Consider the following 15,479-nt stretch of genomic DNA (forward strand, 5'->3'; position numbering starts at 1 on the left):
GAGCACTTACTAACTGTGTGACCCTGAGCATGTCACTTAACCCTATTTGTCTTAGTTTCCTCATCTATGAAATTATCTTGGAAAGGGAATGGTAAACTACTCCAGTATTTTTGCCAAAAAACAAAAACAAAAACAAACCAACCCAAATAGTATCATGGAGAATTGGGCATGACTGAAACAATACAAATGAACAGTTGAAATGTGTTGTTACCATATACATAGGAATAATCTACCTCTCTCTCTCTCTCTCTCTCTCTCTCTCTCTCTCTCTCTCTCTCTCTTTCTCTCTCTCTATTTCTTTTCCCCTCTCTCCCCATCTCTTCCTCTCCCTTCCCCCTCCTTCTCAGTGTTTAACATCCTTACACTTTACAAGGGGATGAGGAGTTTTGACTGATTTACTCTGATCCCTAACCCTAACCTCACAAAAATAAAAAGCAAAACCAGTTCTTGCCCTCAAAGACCTTCTATTCTAATGGAAGATAACATATATATATATATATATATATATATATATATATATATATATATATATACCTATGGACACACACACAGACTAGAGGGAAGGGAGCCTTAGAAGGGAAGACACAAGCAAGTTGGGGAGGGAGACCTAGAAAGGCTTCATGTTAAGAAGTTATTCTTGAGCTATACCCTTTTCCACCTTCCTGCCTCTCTCACTGTTAACCTAAGTAACTTGTGTTCCTTTAAAATCTTGGTCTGTCAGGCTCTGCCTAGGCCAGTTATAGAGTACTGATACAGAAGAAACTAAGTCACTGATTAAATCTGACCCTAGACACTTACTAGCTGTGGGACTCTGGGCAAGTCATTTAACCCCAACTGCCTTAAGCATCCAGGGCTATCTCCAGTCATCCTGATATATATATTGCCACTGGACAACTGGAGATGGCTCTGGAGGAGAGAGTTAGGTTGGTGACCTTGCATAGCCCTCCCTCAATTAAATCCAATTCACTGCAAGTCATGACATCACCTCAATGTCATGGTCCTCTTTGAGAATGGACAGAGGCAGCTAGGTGGTGCAGTGGATAGAGCACCGGCCCTGGAGTCAGGAGTACCTGAGTTCAAATCCAGCCTCAGACACTTAACACTTACTAACTGTATGACCCTGGTCAAGTCACTTAACCCCAGTTGCCTCACAAAAAAAAAGAGATCAGAGAATGAAGGACAAACAACAAGTCACTGAGAAGTGCCCTGGTCAGGCTGCATATTAATTCCTGGTCTCTTCTCACCCTCTCTTGTCTGTTTCTTCTTTTCCCTTTCCCTTTCCCATTCCTTTGTTCTTCCTTTCTCACATCTCTAATGTTCCCCAATTCCTCCTCTCTCTACTTGACCTCTGTCTCTCTGGTTTCCTGCCATCTTTCTCCCTTAGAAAGTGATTGGGCTGAGGCAGGTACATTTCCCATTCTTTCTCATTTCTCCCACTGACAAGGCAGCTGAGGAAGTGACTGTCATGGGTCTCATGCATGATTCACACAAACCTGGGACACCTTTGGTTAGTGAAACCTCTGACAGCATTTCTTCAGTCTAGTCATCATGCTGGGGACTTGGGAATGGAATCATTCCTCATTCTCTGCTTCTGATTTTTCTGAGTGACATTAGACAGTCACTGCATCTCAGGGAACCTCAGTTTCCTCATTAAAATGAGCATGACACTATCTCTGTCCTCCTTACTTACTAGGGTGTATTGTGAAGTGGAATGTTTTGAACTCCTTGGAAGCAAACTAGTTGGCTGAATGTAATTATGCACACAGTTTTGAACAGCAGTAGACATGAACAAAACTCCCCAGGCTGGCCCTGTGGCAGGCAGGTACACTCACCTCCAGGTACACCACCCAGGGCATCACTAAGGTGGCCACAAGCAGGTCAGCCACAGCCAGGCTCACCACCAGGTAGTTGGTGGTGGTCTGCAGGGATCGTTCTTTCAACACAGCCAGACAGACCAGGACATTGCCAAAGACAATGGCCAGAATGAGAGCACAGTAGGAGAGGGCATAGTAGGCATGGCGGTGGGGCAGTCCTGGTCCAGTTGTGTTCTCCTTCCTGCAAGTAGAGTTGATAGAGCTGTTGAGTGGACTGAGAAGAGCCATTGTAAGAAGGGAAGTCATTATCCTGATGGTGTTCCCTAGAACAAGATGGAAAAAAACAACATTAATCAGTTTAGTACATCTTGTATTCTCTCTCTCTCTCTCTCTCTCTCTCTCTCTCTAATAATGGCTAGCATTTATATAGCTCTTTAAAGTTTGCAAAGTACTTTTACATATATTATCTCATCTGATTCCCATAACAACCTTAGGAGGTAGGTGATAATATTATCTCCATTTTTACTGATGAGCAAATTGAGGCAGATAGGTTAAGTGATTTGCTCAGAATCATACAGTCAGTTAGCTTTTGAGGCAGGATTTGAACTCAGGTATTTCTGACTGAATTCTAGCACTCTGTCCATTGCACCACCTAGATGTAGCTAAAATAGCTGCAGGTGGGATTAAACTCTGTCTTCATATGCCTATGTGCCTCTTTTCTTTGTCACTCTTTCTTTTCTCCTCCTTTAAAAAAATCCTCTCATGGATCCCTTATAAGAAGATGTAAGCTTGGAGATTCCAGCCTAGAAATTAGTTCCAAAGATGCTGGGAAATACTGGGGGACCCCAGAGGTGAAATACAGTATGTTGCCATGATGATCAACTGCAGTGAATGACATAGCCTGGATGGCATCATTTGTCTATGGGTGCTTAATACCTACAGGCAGACTGAGGCAACTGTCCTTCTGGAAAAGTCATTGCTGTGACTATCAGACTGTGGTGACCTCCCTTTTCATAGTTCTTTTTCTGGATGTGAAGAGCATTTTCCATCATGAGTCTTTTGAAATTGTCTTGGATCATTATATTGCTAAGAAGAGCTAAATCTATCATACTTGATTGTCACACAACAATGCTATTCCTGTGTACAATGTTCTCTTGGTTCTGCTCACTTCACTCAGCATCAGTTTAAGTCTTTCCAGGTTTTTCTGAAACCTGCCTGCTCATCATTTCTTATATCATGATAGTATTCCATTACATTCATATACCACAACTTGTTCAGCCATTCCCCAGTTGATGGGTGTCCCTCCCCCCCGCCAATTTCCAATTCTTTGCCACCACAAAAAGAACAGCTACAAATATTTTTGTACATGTGGGTCCTTTTCCCTTTTTTATGATCTCTAATCCAATTTATTTTAATAAGCATTGACTGAGCACTTACTGCTAGCATAGTGCTAGCTCCTTTGATGTATGGTAAAATATATGAGATTCAGTTGCTACTCTTGAGGATCCCAAATCTACCAGTATAAATGACAGGTAATAGACTAATCATGTAAGGTAGAATATGATACATGGCATGAGAAGGGTATAAAAAAAGAACTATGGAAGTAGAAGAGATAACTTCTGGTTGGTTGGGTTTTTTTTTATATGTGTGTGTATGTATGTATGTATGTATTTGCTGGGAGGTAGAGATCATAGATCAGCTAGGTGGCACAGTAGATAGAGTGCTGGACCTAGAGTCAAGAAGACCTGAGTTCAAATCCAGCCTCAGACACTTACTAGCTATGTGACCCTGGGCAAGTCACTTAACCCTGTTTGCCTTAGTTTCCTCATGTGCAAAATGAGCTGGAGAAGGAAATGGCAAACCACTCCAGTATCTTTGCCAAGAAAACCCCAAATAGGGTCATGAAGAGTTGGGCATGACTGAAACCACTGAAGAACAACAAAGAAAGGGATCCTAGAGGAAGTGACATTTGATAGGATCTTTAAAGATGGGTAGGATTCATTATTTCCTTCAATTGCAGATAGAAAAAAAACCCTTTGACTGGATCTGAGGTTCTTCTAAATTCAAATGTTAGCAAAAGAAAGTGATGCTTTTGCTTTATGATCAGTATTGTCCTTGATACTACAGGTTCTCACTGAATTTTTAGGGGGTTGACTTACCTAACGTGCTGTATCAGGACAACATTTATTTTTATTATTTCTAAATTCTTGATGGCTTTTACTTTTCAAAATTGTTTTATGGATGCTTTTGTTTTACATTATATTTCTTTTCAGATATACCTTATTACCCAATGATCCCTCTCTTGTAGCCAAGAAAAAAACAATCAAAACTAACCAAGATGGTAATGACATCTGACAACATAGCACAATTTCACATCTGTAGGCCCCCCACTTCTCTACTAGGGAGAAAAATGTGTTTTATCATCTGTTTTCTGGGGCCAAAGTTGGACCCCATTACAATTAACCAGAGACCTCCTCTCACTACTGTTTTGATTAAATTGTCAGTACTCATTGTGCATGTTGTCTCTGGTTCTTATGCCACATTTGATTAGAATGAAGGCCTCTCAACTTGGGAAATGAAAGGGTTAAGATGGACAATTGAGAATGGACCACAGGTTTGGAATAAATTTAGGACTGGTTGGTTTTGGTTTTTGTTTTTTGATCCTTCCAACTTCATCCTGTCAACTATTTGTACTCACTGTATTTTAGAATGTAATAATAAGTTGCTAATAATAATCATTTGCACATTATTCCAAGAGGGGTAGCTGCTGCCCTGGTGATGGTACTACCATTGCCAAGAACTTTTGGAAAAACACAATGTCTTCCTGATTATTTTCTGGATATGAATATTTCCATCTTTGAGAAAGGCACAAGTCCAGAGGACTTGACATGATTCAGGCTATTAGTTAGGGGGACAGTTTGACCACTTCTCCAAACAGCATGGTTCTATGAGGGTAATGATGGCTTACACCCATCTCACTTGTCAAACAGAAATGAAGCCCAGAACTTTGGGATGCTTATTATTGTATTGTCTGACCACCGAGAGTTTTGACAGCTATTTAAAAATAGTACAGCTGAATGTCAATAGTGAATTACATTTTAAAAAGCAAAATAAAACACAACAAAAACAAACTGAAGCCCAACTCTATATCATCTGCCAGATGGTTTTAACTTCAGATCAATTTTTTCCCCCATTACTCTGTCTCTGATCTCTAGTTGCTTACATTTCTAATAGCAGTTGAAGAAACTTATTCTTTGGTTTGCTCCTGGTCATTGGTGGTCTTGGGGAATATAGACAGTGTGGAAAAATTAAAAAGTTTGAATGCTGAATAACTGCAGTGACAATTTTTACTCTGGAGAACAGAGGAGGAAGCATCTCTTTCTTTTTGGTGGAAAGATGGGGGAGTATAGATATAGGACTGGCATACACTATTAGGTACAAATGCTATGCCACCTGATTTTTCATTTTGGAGGAAGAGGTGTATATGGAAATGAATTTAATGTAAGAAGGAGTGAATAAAATATTAAAAGAAATCAAAAGGCTCCAATACACACTGCAGCTTATTGTTTCTGATTTCCACCTTATATACTTTTTAAAAATCTTGAGTACTTTAGCAATGCTTGCAAAATTAGAAGGGAGACAGAAAGCTGGGAAACAATTTTTATAGCCAGTATTTCTGATAAAGGCCTCATTTCAAAAATATATCAGGAACTAAATCAAATTTATAAGAATCTAAGTCGTTCCCCAATTGAAAAATGGTCAAAGGATATGAACAGTTTTCTGATGAAGAAATCAAAGCTATCTATTGCCATATGAAAAAATGCTCTAAATCACTACTGATTAGAGAAATGGAAATGAAAACAACTCTGAGGTACCACTTCACACCTATCAGATTGCCTAATATGACAAAAAAAGGTAAATAATAAATGTTGGAGAAGTTGTGGAAAAATTGGAACACTGATGCATTGTTGGTGGAGCTGTGATCTGATCCAACCATTCTGGAGAGCAGTTTGGAACTATGCCCAAAGGGCTATAAAGCTGTGCATACCCTTTGACCCAGCAATACCACTATTAGGTCTTTTTTCCCCAAAGAGATCATAAAAAAGGGAAAAGGACCCACATGTACAAAAATATTTATAGCTGCTCTTTTTGTGGTGGCAAGGAATTGGAAATTCAGGGGATGCCCATCAATTGGGGAGTGGCTGAACAAGTTGTGGTATGTGAATGTAATGGAATACTATTGTGCTGTAAGAAACGATGAGCAGGCAGATTTCAGAGAAACCTGGAAGGACTTACATGAACTGATGCTGGGTGAGATGAGCAGAACCAGGAGAACATTGTACACAGTATCAACAACATTGTGTGTTGATCAACTGTGATAACGCATTAGTAAATGACACTAGTAATGTAGTGTTTGATAAACCCAAGGACTCCAGCTTCTGGGATAGGAACTCAGTATTTGACAAAAACTGCTGGGAAAACTGGAAGATAGTATGGCAGAAATTAGGCATAGACTAACATCTTACACCTTATACTAAAATAAGGTAAAAATGGATACATGATTTAGACATAAGAGGTGATACCATAGGTAAATTAGGAGAGAAAGGAATAGTATACCTATCAGATCTTTGGAAAGGAAAACAGTTTATGACCAAACTGTGATAGATTTGACTCTTCTTAGCAATATAATGGTCCAAGATAGTTCCAAAGGACTCATGATGGAAAATGCTCTCCAAATCCAGAAAAAAAAGAAATGTGGGGGCAGCTAGATGGTGCAGTGGATAAAGCACTGGCCCTGGATTCAGGAGGACCTGAGTTCAAATCCAGCCTAAGACACTTGACATTTACTAGCTGTGTGACCCTGGGCAAGTCACTTAACCCTCATTGGCCCACCAGAAAAAAAAAGAAATGTGACATCTAGATGCAGATTGAACCATACTATTTCTATTTTTTGTTTTTGTTTTTTGAAGTTTTCCCCTTTTGCTCTGAATCTTCTTTCACAGCATGACTAATGCAGACATATGTTTAATGTGATTGTACATATATAACCTATATCAGATTGCTTGCTGTCTTGGGGAGGGGGTAGGGAGGGGAAGGAGGGAGAAAAATTTGAAACTAGAAATCTAATAAAAACAAATGTGGAAAACTATCTCTACATGTAACTAGAAAATAATAAAATACTTTTATGATAAAAAAATCCAGAGTACTTTAAAAGATTCATAGATCTGAGTTTTCCTTCTCCCCAGTTTCCCCTCTAAGATACTATTAACAAGTAAATATGGAGCAGAAAGAAGAAACAAAGTACTGAGAGAATCCACCAACTGAGCAACTGATGGTTAAGCAATTCAAAACAATTAATACCATATTAATTTGTTTATAGACTATACTCTTCCCCCAAATCTGAATTGTATAAAATCTGATCGTGACCTATATTTGATGTTATTTTTCAGAGCATATGTATCTACTTTTTCTTTTCAAAGGTGCATTTTAGAGTTGCATACTGTATTTGGGGGGAGATCTTTATTTTTGGAAGTCTATATTTTGAACTAATATGGCATTTCAGTATAATAAGTATGCATATATTAAGTATATATGTTTGTATATATATGCATATATATGCACATACAGATACCCATACATACACACATACACATTCATAATATACATATATATTGTCATTGGTGGTCTTGGGGAATAGAAGCAGTGTGGAAAAATTTAAAAGTTTGAATACTGTCTCATATATATATATACATACGTATCTACATCTGCATCTACATCTATATCTATATATCTACATCTACGTCTATCTATTGATCTATCTATCTGAGACACACATTTCCTAAAGTTGCTTTTGTGCTTTTTGGTTTAATTTTCACAACTATGTATCTCTAAGTTCCTAGACTTTATGGCTACTAAACTTCGGTATTCAACCTCAATTGTTAATCTGGTCTCTCTCAGAGTATAAATTAGTATCAGAAGAACAGCATTAATGAAATAAATGAGATGTTCTTAGATCAAGCCAAGCACATGCTTCAAACTGTTGGAGCTGGAACAAAGGAGTAACAAAGCATAGGGACGCATCCATCAGGAGGAGAATTGTACCTTGTCCTTTCCTGGTACTGTGAGTCATATGAATTATGTAGGTCTCAGGGAGGGGAGTTAATTTTGTAGTGCTACCAAAATTATATTTGTGTGTGTGTGTGTGTGTGTGTGTGTGTATGTGTGTTTTCTCTGTTTATGGAGGCCTCAATCCCAAGGTAGTACTATAAGACTGGAGCAACTACAAAGGTCCCTGTGAAAAAGTGGGGCTCATAAGGAGGGGAAGGTATTCTTGAATGTCTATAGACTCAGGTATGTCCCCTCTGTATTCTTTGTGGTATGTAATAAATTAATTCTCTGTTTCATGTCTTGTTAGTCTTGAGTTTTTAAAGAAAAATATAGACATCTAGATGTTGCAGTGGATAGAGCACCAGGCCTAGACTCAAGAAGACCTGAGTTCAAATTGGGCCTCAGACACTTACTAGCTATTTGAACCTGGTCAAGTCACTTAACCCTGTTTGTTTCAGTTCCTCATCTGTAAAATGAGCTAGAGAAAGAAATGGCAAACCATGCCAGTATTTCTACCAAGAAAACCCCAGATGGGTCATGCAGAGTCGGACACAACTGAAATGACTAAATAACAACAAGAAAAGAGCTAGACATGAGCCAAATTCAAATGTCAGGGAAGACCCTGGATGGATAGCAGCAAAGCAAGATTATTATTGATGAGCCATCATCAATGAATTACTCTGTCTCCTCACTCAACATGCAGGGTATATGATCTTCACCATCAGCCTACATAGTAGGTAGAGCACCCTATTATTGTCCCCATTTTATGGATAAAGAAATTGACCCACAATAAGATTGGATGACATGACCAATGCCACACAGTTTGTTAGTTATAGAAATGGAACTAGAATATAGGTCTCCTCATCCATTATTCTTTCCAACCAAACTGTCTCCAGTAACAAATGAGAGTGCTGTGCCGATGAGGGACCCCTTTGCAGAGGATTATTATCACTCCCAATTCTCAGTTTTCATAACAGTGGATTAGAGAACTTCTTCATGATATGCCACTGGGACCTCCTTACCGGCTACTACAGATAAGCAGATGGATGATGACAGGAGAATGGTGGCACAGGGAATTCTGGGGTAACTCCAAAATGTTTCTGTGATACAAATGGAGAAATCCTTTTAAGCCACAGTTCTAAGAGTCCTCTGTGAAAGAACAATGGGGGTCTGGCTACCGCTGAGTGAATCTCAGCTGACCCCCGCCTTAGTCATGGAGTCAACGGTTCTTCCCTCTGAGAAATGGTGTCAGATGTGGATGGTGCCAAAGGTTAGGCACCCTGGAGAACCTAGGTGTGAGGCTACCAGAGTAAAGGAATAAGTTTCATTTAAATCTATTGAATGCAAAAATCCTTGGACCCAGCCCTAAGAATTTGGGCAGACAGGGTGTCTGAGGCTGTAGGGATCTATGAAGAGCAGAGTTTGCTTGGTGAAAACATTCATCTTCTAGTAGCCTGGCCATCAGCTGGAAAACTGGGGTAATGATTTAGAATCTTGTGTTTCCCCTGAAATAATCCTGATTCTGACACATACATACTGGCTGTAAGATCCTGTTAAAGTCATTTAACCTCAAAGGACTTCTGCAAGTAACACTCTTAGCCGAGAAGGGGCAGGTCTCTGTGGGTAAAGAAAGTTCCTCACAAGGAGTCTCCCATATAGGTTCTTTCAAAGGTCAGGTGGGTAAATAAAAAAAGGGTTCTCCCTCCTTTGGGGGGCTTAAATTGATCAATCAATAAAGTTTTATTAATTGCCTACTATGTGCCAGGCTCTGTGCTAAGCACCAGAAATACAAAAAGAACTGGAAGACAGTACCTACCCTCAAGGAGCTTACAATCTAATAGAGTTCAGGGGTTAAATCAGAGGTTCTTAAACAGTAAGTCTGTGAATTAAAAAAAAAATATATATATATATTTTAGTGACTATTTCAATATAATTGATTTTCTTCATAATACTATGTATCTTACTTTATGCACTTAGAAACATTCTGAGGAGGCCATAGGTTGCACCAGACTGCCAGAGAATTCCACGAAACACAAAAGATTAAGAAGCTCTGGCCTCCAAGATTCCTTTAAATTTTCATTTATTAAAAAAAAAGAAGACATGATATGCATATGAACTACCAGAGTCTGCAAGATTTAGAGAAATAAACTCTCACCAGAACAACTTGCTTCCCCAAACTGAACCTAAATACATGAGTATACTGGGAACTGCATGAGAAACATTTTAAACTTTGCATGAGAAGTAGTATGGTTGTATTTCTCTACTGAACAGGTTGGGATGGCATTGTTGATAATTTTAGCACTTGGTGTCAATTTTAGGAAGGGCAGTGAGGTGGCACAATGGATAGAGCTCTGTGCGTGGAGTGAGGAGGCCCTGAGCTCAAATCCAGCCTCAAACAATAGCTGTGTGACTCTGAGCAAATCACTTAACCCTATTTGCCTCAGTTCCCTCATCTGTAAAAATCTGAAGAAAGAATGTTTTTGCCAAGAGAACTCCCAAATACGGTCACAGAGAGTCAAACAATATTGAATGACTGAATAGCAACAAAAACAACACCAATTTTAGGAATAGAAAGTTATCCACATTTCTACTGTCCTATTCTGCTAGTTGTTCATGCCCCTCCCTTCACTGGATTATCTTGTATCATACTTACCTGTGCAGATGTTGTATGCCCCATCCCTGTGGAATGTAAATTCTTTGAGACCAAGATATATTTTTTGTTTTGTCTTGAACAGTTTCTGAGTCAGGAAAACCTGGGCTAGTGTTCTTCTGACACATAATGACTGTGTGACCGTGGGCAAGTTACTTCACACCTCAGTGCCTCTATACAACTCTGAGAAGAGGAGTAGAAAGGAGAAAGGCAGAAGAAATTTCATTATTGGGAGTCACCTATACTGATGATTCCCTTGTGCAGGTTGGCATTTGCTCTGCAATTTATAGTCTTAAAATGTTGCTTAAGTCATTTAGAGGTTAAGCGACTGACCCAAGGTCCCAAAGCCAGTAGGTGTCAAAGACAGGTCTCCAGCTCGGGTCTTCCTGGCTCAGAGGATGGCGTGATCTACTACATCCATGACTCTTGCCTTACACATAGAAAGTGCTTGTTAAGTGTGTTGTTGGATTGAATCATATTTTAAATTTTAATCCATAGAACCCCACTCAATACTTTGTTTTGCTTTTAAGTGGGCCTTTACCAAGTGTCTGATTTTAGAGTCACAGCGTCATAGACTGTGGAACTAAAAAGAACATTAAACCTCTCATTTTGTAAATTAGGAAATTGAGGATTGGTGAGGAGTGACTTGTTCAAGGTCACACATATCTCATTTTCATTTTCTTGCCTGTCTGTAGATAGCAACATGAATAGTTAGCTATTTTAAAAGAGGAGGTGGGGTTGGTAGGTGCTTGAAAAAGTCAGAGCCCCAGCAGCAATAACCAAGGATAATACAGCAGGTGCACCAGGAGCCTCCCACACTCAGCTCAATTGAAACTTCACTCTCCTGACCTGTTCCCCAACCTCAAGAAAAGATTCAGTAGGTTGCCAATGTCTCTCCATGCTGATTGATGAGGTATCATTCACCACCATTTATAAAATGCCTATTGGGCTCCATTTATTCCACAGAGCCTTAGAACTGGAAGGAATTTCATCAAAATCAGCTAATCTAACCCATGTATTTTACAGATGAGAAAACCAGGCTTTCCTACCCCAGATCTAGGTCACTGTTTAGCTAGTTAGGAAACATCATTGTTAAAATTGAAAATTGAATAGTGGAAAGATCAAGGGATTTGGAGTCAGAGGTTCTAGGTTCAAATCCCATCTCTGTCACTTACTGCCTGTGTGACCTTATACAAATCATGTAACTTCTCTGGGTTTCAGCTTCCTCATCTCTGAAACTAGAGGGTTGGACTAAATTGCCTCTGAGGTCCTTTCTAGCTCCAAGTCTGGGATCCAATGATTCTTTGGTACCTTTCTTTAAGGATTCGCCACATGGGCTTTGGTAACCAAGGATTACAGGCTCATGAGTGGGCATAAAGTCTATATGAGAGAGTAATCCCTTCCCCCAGCATGAAAATAGCTGACTCTTTTATAAATCACATGGTAGCTTCCCCTCCCACCAGCACAGAACAACATAATAGATGGATACCCGGCTCTTGGTCTGAAATATTGCCCTCTTCCCTCTCTCCATAATTCCAGACCCCTCTTGCCAGCTACTTCTGTCAATGTATGTTCATCCTGGTTGCTGATTTCTCCTGCTGCTTTTCCAGTATAGTCCTGCCTAGTGTCATGATGTGGAAAGATATGATTTAGGAGGTAATTTAAAATAACCATGACCTTTGTCTCTCAAAAGCCTCTTATACCCATCACCTGACTGAACGTCTACAATGCAGGTGTGCGACTCTTCTGAGCCAGTGGGCGTTATATTGTTGTTATTAGTAGTAATGTTTAGCATTTCTATGGCACTGTATGCTCTCAAAGGGCTGAACAACAGCTTTAAAAATCAGCAATTCCTAAGTGAATAGAAATACATCCTATATTTACATATACAGTATAGAGCAAAAACAGATGCAGCAATTCCAGCTGGTTACTAGGGTCAGAAATGTTTTTACAACTAAACCTCAATAAGCATGCTCTTCTACTATCCTTGGAGAAACAGCCATTCCAGCATTATCCAGAAACAGAGAATCTAGGACAATCAATCAGTCAATCAATTGATCTATCTATATTTGTTGAGCACTGACAACATGTCAGGTACCATGCTAGGTATGAGTACATAATGCTGTTCCCCACCCCCACCCCCCGCCCCATTTGGTCTAATTGATTTTTGGTTTACTCTTGTGTAGATCCCATTTGTGTTGCTTATTGTATTATTACTTGGTTTCTAGGTACTGTAAATTAGAAGAGTTTATATTACCCTTCCCCTGCTCAAAACTCCCACTCTATGCTATCCATTTTGACCCTAGAAAATGTTCTAACTTAAAGAGGCAAAAATGACATTTAGGATCTCTCTCTTCTATTCACTCTATCTGTTTTGCTTTAGAAAACCCCACTAGTGTAGTCTGGGGCAAAAATTTTCTACTGGGAACCAAAGGCAGAGATTGCTTACTGACCTCTTGATTATGGGATATAGAAGCAAAATCTTGGCCAATGATAGGCACCCAGAATGTGGTCAGAATCCATGTTCTTCTGTAACTGCTATTGCTACCCTATTATTTGTATGTGTGCTTTTTGATGGTATTCGATTAAGCCAAATGCATGAACTGGAACTAATGCTTAATTGCAATGAGTTTCATTGATCCAATATGCTACGGTAAATAATGGCAGTTCCACACATGAGAAAAACAACAACAATAACCCTCAAAATCATATGCCATCATTAAAGAAAACACACACAATCATCATCTCAAGTACTATACATCTCTGCTGGGAATAATTTGATTTTGAATTGGAAACAGCCTGACTTTAAATAGACCAGAGAAAACAGTGTCTCTCTCTCTCTCTAAACCCTCAAACCTGGATTACTGGGACACTGAATTAGGGAATCTAAAGTAACAGATTCTCATAATTAAATGAGACACTCAAGAGAAATACAATCAATTCCCTCATAAATCCTTGGAATAATAACACCTTTCTCTTTTCCATCTTTTAATTCTACATTAATATAACTTTCAGAGCTTGTGAGGATCCAATTTTAGGGAAAAGAAAAAAGGAACAAGGAAAGATTTATGCCATCTAAACCACTTAGGAAAGAAAAGGAAGATATCTTTCCTCAAGATTTCAGGTTTTTAAGTAATAGTATGTAAGTAGTTTTGATGCATATTTTCAGAGAACCACAGAAACCTCAAATCGGTAATACAGCCTTTCAGGAAAACGTCATGTGCAAATTTAGGAAACAAAAAGAAATAATTACTTACCCTGAAAATCCTTTCTGATTTCTGTAGACTATGGAGTTTAACACCTCAGCGCCTGCAACCATTCACTAGTGGAATACGAGCTCCCAAATGCCAAAGTTTGCCTTTCCTAGGACACTGAAACTGTAGAAGTGAAAAGAAAGGAAAATCACCCATTTTTTTGTCTCTAAGGTGAAATCAGTAGTGTGCTGCTGCTCCAGCTTCCCCATCAGACCTTACTGCATATCTCAGAGCTGCTTTCAGATCCATGAGTTTCCCCTGGTGGCTTAGAGAGGGACCCTAAACCAAATGGGCCAACTGATCTGTGTCTCTGTCCTTGGTGCTGAAAAGAGGTAGAGAAGGCAGAAGCAGGTTTGCTGTTTTCTCCCTCCCTCTCTTCTTTTTTTCCCCTTGTTAGTTATTCCCCTACAATATTTTTGTTCATTTCTTTGTATTCAGATTTTCTCTATACTCCAACTTTATTTTCTCTTTAATAACTCCCTCTTTATGCAGTTTAATTTGCTTTACCAATTTTGGGGTAAGGTTCTGTAACATTGACTTAGAAGGACAAGATTGGTGAATTGATACTATAGGAAGCCAAGTTAAATTAAGGTAATTAAGTGGTTTAAAAAAGGATTAGATGAAAATGGAAGTTAAAGGGAAAACACCTGAGGAAGGAAAGTTAAAAATATATAAAAATTAAGATGGGAAACCAAGACAGACAGTACAATTGGAAATAAAGATAAAATAAGCTTAATAATGTGAGAAAATATTAATGTTTATTTAGCAGCACTGTTCATTTTTAGAGAACTTTACGGCTATTTGCCAATTGATCCTTATAGATCCCCTGTGACATATAAGAGTAGTATTATCAGCCTTTCTTTAGAAATAGTCAAGGTGAGATACAGCTTTCGTATCATGACAGAGAAAATCCATTTCAGAATTAGTGTTGGAACTGAAGAGTTCCTTTCCTTGATTGCCCATTAAAATGGAATCAAGGTTATCCATTTTCTCTCTTTTTAGAGATGATAGTGAGTCTTTCCTTTCCCCCCCCTTAGCCAGTATTAGATGTATTTCTGAGCTACAGTACAGATTCTGATGGGGAGGTGGTCCTGGAATGGCTCTATAATGGAGACCTCTGCTGGTTAGTAAAGGGGCAGCACGAGCATGGTCCAAAGGGAGAGAACTATTTAGATTCCCCAGAGATACTGTTAGTAGGTTAAGAGGAGTTGAGAAAGAGTTTAGTAGATTAGTATTCAGGCAAAAATGAGCTTTTTTACATGCACCAGGACTATCATTGCCTGCCTTGATGCTAACTGAAAGACACCCTCCCCCTTCCTTAGGGAGAGGAGAAAGGGGAATTAAGTCCCTTGCGATAGATGAAATTTCTAATATGTGAAAACAGAGTTACTATAGGATGATGGGTGAAAAGAATGAAGTGGTGTGTGTAGCATCAGGCCCAATTTTTTATTTTCACTTTTTTGTAATAAGAAGTGATGGGAATGAGCATGTACTTTGGCCACCACCAATGACACATGGGCTCTGGACTCCTTGATGAAAGGTGTATGGGACAAGAGGCTCCTGGTTGGTCCCTTGGAACCTGGGATGGTGGGAGGATAGTAGGGATAGGCTGTGACAACAAGGATTGGCAACTAAGTCAGAAGAAACCTTCCA

The 15,479-nt window shown here is 39.2% G+C and overlaps 1 protein-coding gene across 1 annotated transcript in view; it reads right to left on the reverse strand.

Annotated features, from left to right (window-relative positions):
• Nucleotides 1-14,098, reverse strand: part of DRD3 (dopamine receptor D3) — a 68,932-nt gene extending 54,834 nt beyond the window's left edge. Inside the window, exons 1-3 of the mRNA XM_043997315.1 lie at nucleotides 14,041-14,098; nucleotides 13,830-13,949; nucleotides 1,833-2,137 (exon numbers count right to left, since the gene is read on the reverse strand). Of these exons, the coding sequence (XP_043853250.1) occupies nucleotides 1,833-2,120 (288 nt within the window). The 5' untranslated portion in view covers nucleotides 2,121-2,137; nucleotides 13,830-13,949; nucleotides 14,041-14,098. The remainder of the gene's footprint in view (nucleotides 1-1,832; nucleotides 2,138-13,829; nucleotides 13,950-14,040) is intronic.
• Nucleotides 14,099-15,479: the final 1,381 nt, after the last annotated feature.

The sequence above is a fragment of the Dromiciops gliroides genome, chromosome 3 (genome assembly GCF_019393635.1).
Source record: "Dromiciops gliroides isolate mDroGli1 chromosome 3, mDroGli1.pri, whole genome shotgun sequence".
Classification (NCBI taxonomy): domain Eukaryota; kingdom Metazoa; phylum Chordata; class Mammalia; order Microbiotheria; family Microbiotheriidae; genus Dromiciops; species Dromiciops gliroides.